The sequence below is a fragment of the Limulus polyphemus genome, unplaced genomic scaffold, assembly GCF_000517525.1.
Source record: "Limulus polyphemus unplaced genomic scaffold, Limulus_polyphemus-2.1.2 Scaffold10996, whole genome shotgun sequence".
Lineage (NCBI taxonomy): Eukaryota > Metazoa > Arthropoda > Merostomata > Xiphosura > Limulidae > Limulus > Limulus polyphemus.
In genome coordinates, this window is record NW_013676606.1 from 6,743 (window position 1) to 9,918 (window position 3,176).

The 3,176-nt window shown below is 36.4% G+C and overlaps 1 protein-coding gene across 1 annotated transcript in view; it reads left to right on the forward strand.

Moving 5' to 3' along the window:
- Positions 1 to 3,176, forward strand: part of LOC106476601 (forkhead box protein K1-like) — a 10,851-nt gene that overhangs the window by 2,410 nt on the left and 5,265 nt on the right. The window contains exons 2-5 of the mRNA XM_022380413.1: positions 8 to 69; positions 102 to 273; positions 1,706 to 1,899; positions 2,223 to 2,422. Of these exons, the coding sequence (XP_022236121.1) occupies positions 8 to 69; positions 102 to 273; positions 1,706 to 1,899; positions 2,223 to 2,422 (628 nt within the window). The remainder of the gene's footprint in view (positions 1 to 7; positions 70 to 101; positions 274 to 1,705; positions 1,900 to 2,222; positions 2,423 to 3,176) is intronic.

The following is a 3,176-nucleotide window of genomic DNA, read 5'->3' on the forward strand; positions in this document are numbered from 1 at the left end:
CAATATCACAAATGACCTGCAGATGGCAGCAGTGTATGCAGCAGCAGCCTCAGCCGAAGAAAAGAAAGAAGAAAAAAAACCGTCAGTGAGACAGCTGCCACTAGTACAGAAACATCTAGTTCAAAAGACGATCACAAACCACCTTATTCTTATGCTCAGCTTATAGTACAAGCCATCTCATCAGCTAGTGATAAACAGCTCACTTTGAGTGGGATCTATTCCTATATAACCAAGAATTATCCTTATTACCGTACAGCAGACAAGGGCTGGCAAGTAAGTATACAGTTGAACACTATTACGTCGTCTTCATATCACCATTGACTGATTTGTTGATCCCCCCCCCCCCCCCGTCAAGCTTATGATAGCTGGATAATACGAAAATGTTTGAGAGTGTTTGTATTATCTCATTTGAACATCCAGTCTGCAAGTCAATGAGCCTGAATTCAAGGGGATTGGGTGGGCTACAGATGGTTATTACGGTTTCTGGTATTGAGATTAGAACAAACAAAACGTACTTCAATAAAGGGTGCAATTTGTTAGCCTCAAAAAAACCTACTTTACTGAAAAAATAACTGAATAGTATTTGGTCATAAAGATGCAGAATGTATGGGCTTGGCTGGATAATGATCCCCCCTTGCACAAAATAGTGAAAGTGTCCATGTTCAGGCAGGTATTGCACTTAGCCACCATCCAGTGGGAAGAAAGCTTTGCTGAGCCATTTCTGTCAACAGAACTTGCAAAAACCATGGAGAAGACTGGTTTATCGAGCTGAGGAACCAGATCTTGTATTGCCCAACATGTGCAATCACTTTTGTGTTTTGTTGGGTGATTCTGGACTTGTTATAGCTTTTACTTCCTCATGGCCGGGAAACTAGTGCAAATTTGGCCACAGTGGTAAGCAGTTGAGATTCCAGATATTTCAAGGAGTTCAAACCTCTTTTGAGAATTAAAAAGAGAGAGAGTACTGGAAAGCTTTGTTTGGGAATCAACCCACCAAAAATGTTTCCATGACTCTCAGACTGGGTGTTAATTACAATAAAAATATCTTTCACGGGTTACTTTAATTATTTTTTTTCAACAACTTTAGTTTTCTGGAGCTTAGAAGGTCGTGCTAGTTTTCAGCTACATCAGAAATTAGTGTATGGAATACATCATCATAGGTTGTTTAATATGCAGGAAATGGAGATTGTGTTAACTAAGAGAACCTTACTGGTATCATACACTTTGAAATGGTAATTGGACAAAAGGGAAAGGGTAAACATGAGATGCTAGGAAAGAAGATACATAACATAAATAGGGTAAAATGTTTATGATGTGCTATTAATCATAAAGACGTTATTATTAATTAGAATCTATACCTTTCCACCAGAAATAGTAACTTGATGTACATCTTTGTAGACACATCATCAATAATTATATGTTAGTATTTATCACAGGAAAGTAAGTCCATAAAGAATGGTACTTTGTATTCATTTGTATAGATGAAATACGGGAAGTTATCACACACAAAGTGCTTTAAAATTTCATAGATTGCCAAACTTAGAAACCACTGAGAAGTGTCCTTAAAGTGAATATTCTTTCTCTGTGCGTGGTCTAGTTGTGGTTAACTTTGTAATGAAGAAAAAAGGATAAAAATTTCAGAGTATGAATTGAAGGTTTAATATTTTTTGCATTAATTATTAAATGGTTATTTTTTTCCTGTTAGAACTCAATCAGACATAATCTGTCCTTAAATCGCTACTTTGTAAAAGTGCCAAGATCCCAGGAGGAGCCAGGGAAGGGGTCCTTTTGGAGGATAGATCCTCAATCTGAATCTAAACTAGTAGAGCAGGCCTTCAGACGTCGCCGACAGCGAGGTGTTCCCTGTTTCAGAGCTCCATTCGGTGGTCTTTCATCAAGGTTAGTAAAAAAATAGAGACACCTTATTTGTATTTGTAGGATCAGAATTCTGTATGTTTTATTTGTTGATGCACACGGAGAGAACTAAAAATTTGTAAAATGTTTTATTTTCATTCCTGGAAGTTTATTTTATGAATTATTATTTTTTTACATCGGATCTACTTAAATATTCCATAATGCTGTATTTTTACATATGTTTTGCTTTCATTGAATAATATAAGAATACCAAAACAGGTTAATATTTGTCGGTGAGAAACGTAATGTCTGTATTATGAAGACGGTTACCTGGTTACCTTGATAGAAGATAATCTTCCTCCTTGCAGATCCGCACCTGCTTCTCCATCTCACAGTGGCTTCAGTGGCTTGACCACGCCAGATTCTCTCTCTCGAGAACCCAGTCCAGTACCTGAAGGCATGGCAGAATCCACAAGTGAAAGCCAGACAGGTGTCACCATAGTAACTCCTGGTTCCTACTTCACTTCTCATGAGATCAAAACTAGCCAATCTGCCCCAGGATCTCCTGGTAAGTTTAATACCAGTAAGTAAGTAAGTAAGAGGTTTGTGAAAAAATACTGTGTTTCAGTTTATTTTCCACAATTGGTATTGCCATAGCTAAATTAAATTTAGAATCAATTTTGATATGCCATTATTGTTTTGCATTGAAAATAGTAAGTTTAATCTGCAGAGTTTGAAACACGTAACAATTTTGTTCGTTCTGACAAAAACGTTTATGAATTAATTGGCTCGCAAAAAGTAAAATTTGTTCGTAATAATTTATTGTGTGAAACTGCTTAAACACTATACGTTTCATAAAAATTCATACAATAGGTCTGCATAAAACATCACTTTCAATACTGAAGTATATTTACTATAATGATAAACTTGTGTTGTATGCATAAAATATTTGGTTTATGCTAACATGAATACCTGTGAGCTTGCAAAAATAGCTCTTTTTATATAAGTGCATTACCATTTTTCATTCCATTTTAGTGAAGCATCATAGTCAGGAAACTTATAAACTTTTAAAGATTGAGTTCATTTTCTCCGAAGTATAAATGATAGTAGAACATCAGATGTATCTGTAAACATGTGCAGCAGTTCCTTCATCAGCACAGCTGTGTCTGCAAACATAAATAGCAACTTCTTCATCAGCACAGCTGTGTCTGCAAACATTTAGCAGTTCCTTCATCAGCACAGCTGTGTCTACAAACATGTGCAGCAGTTCCTTCATCAGCACAGCTGTGTCTGCAAACATTTAGCAGTTCCTTCATCAGCAC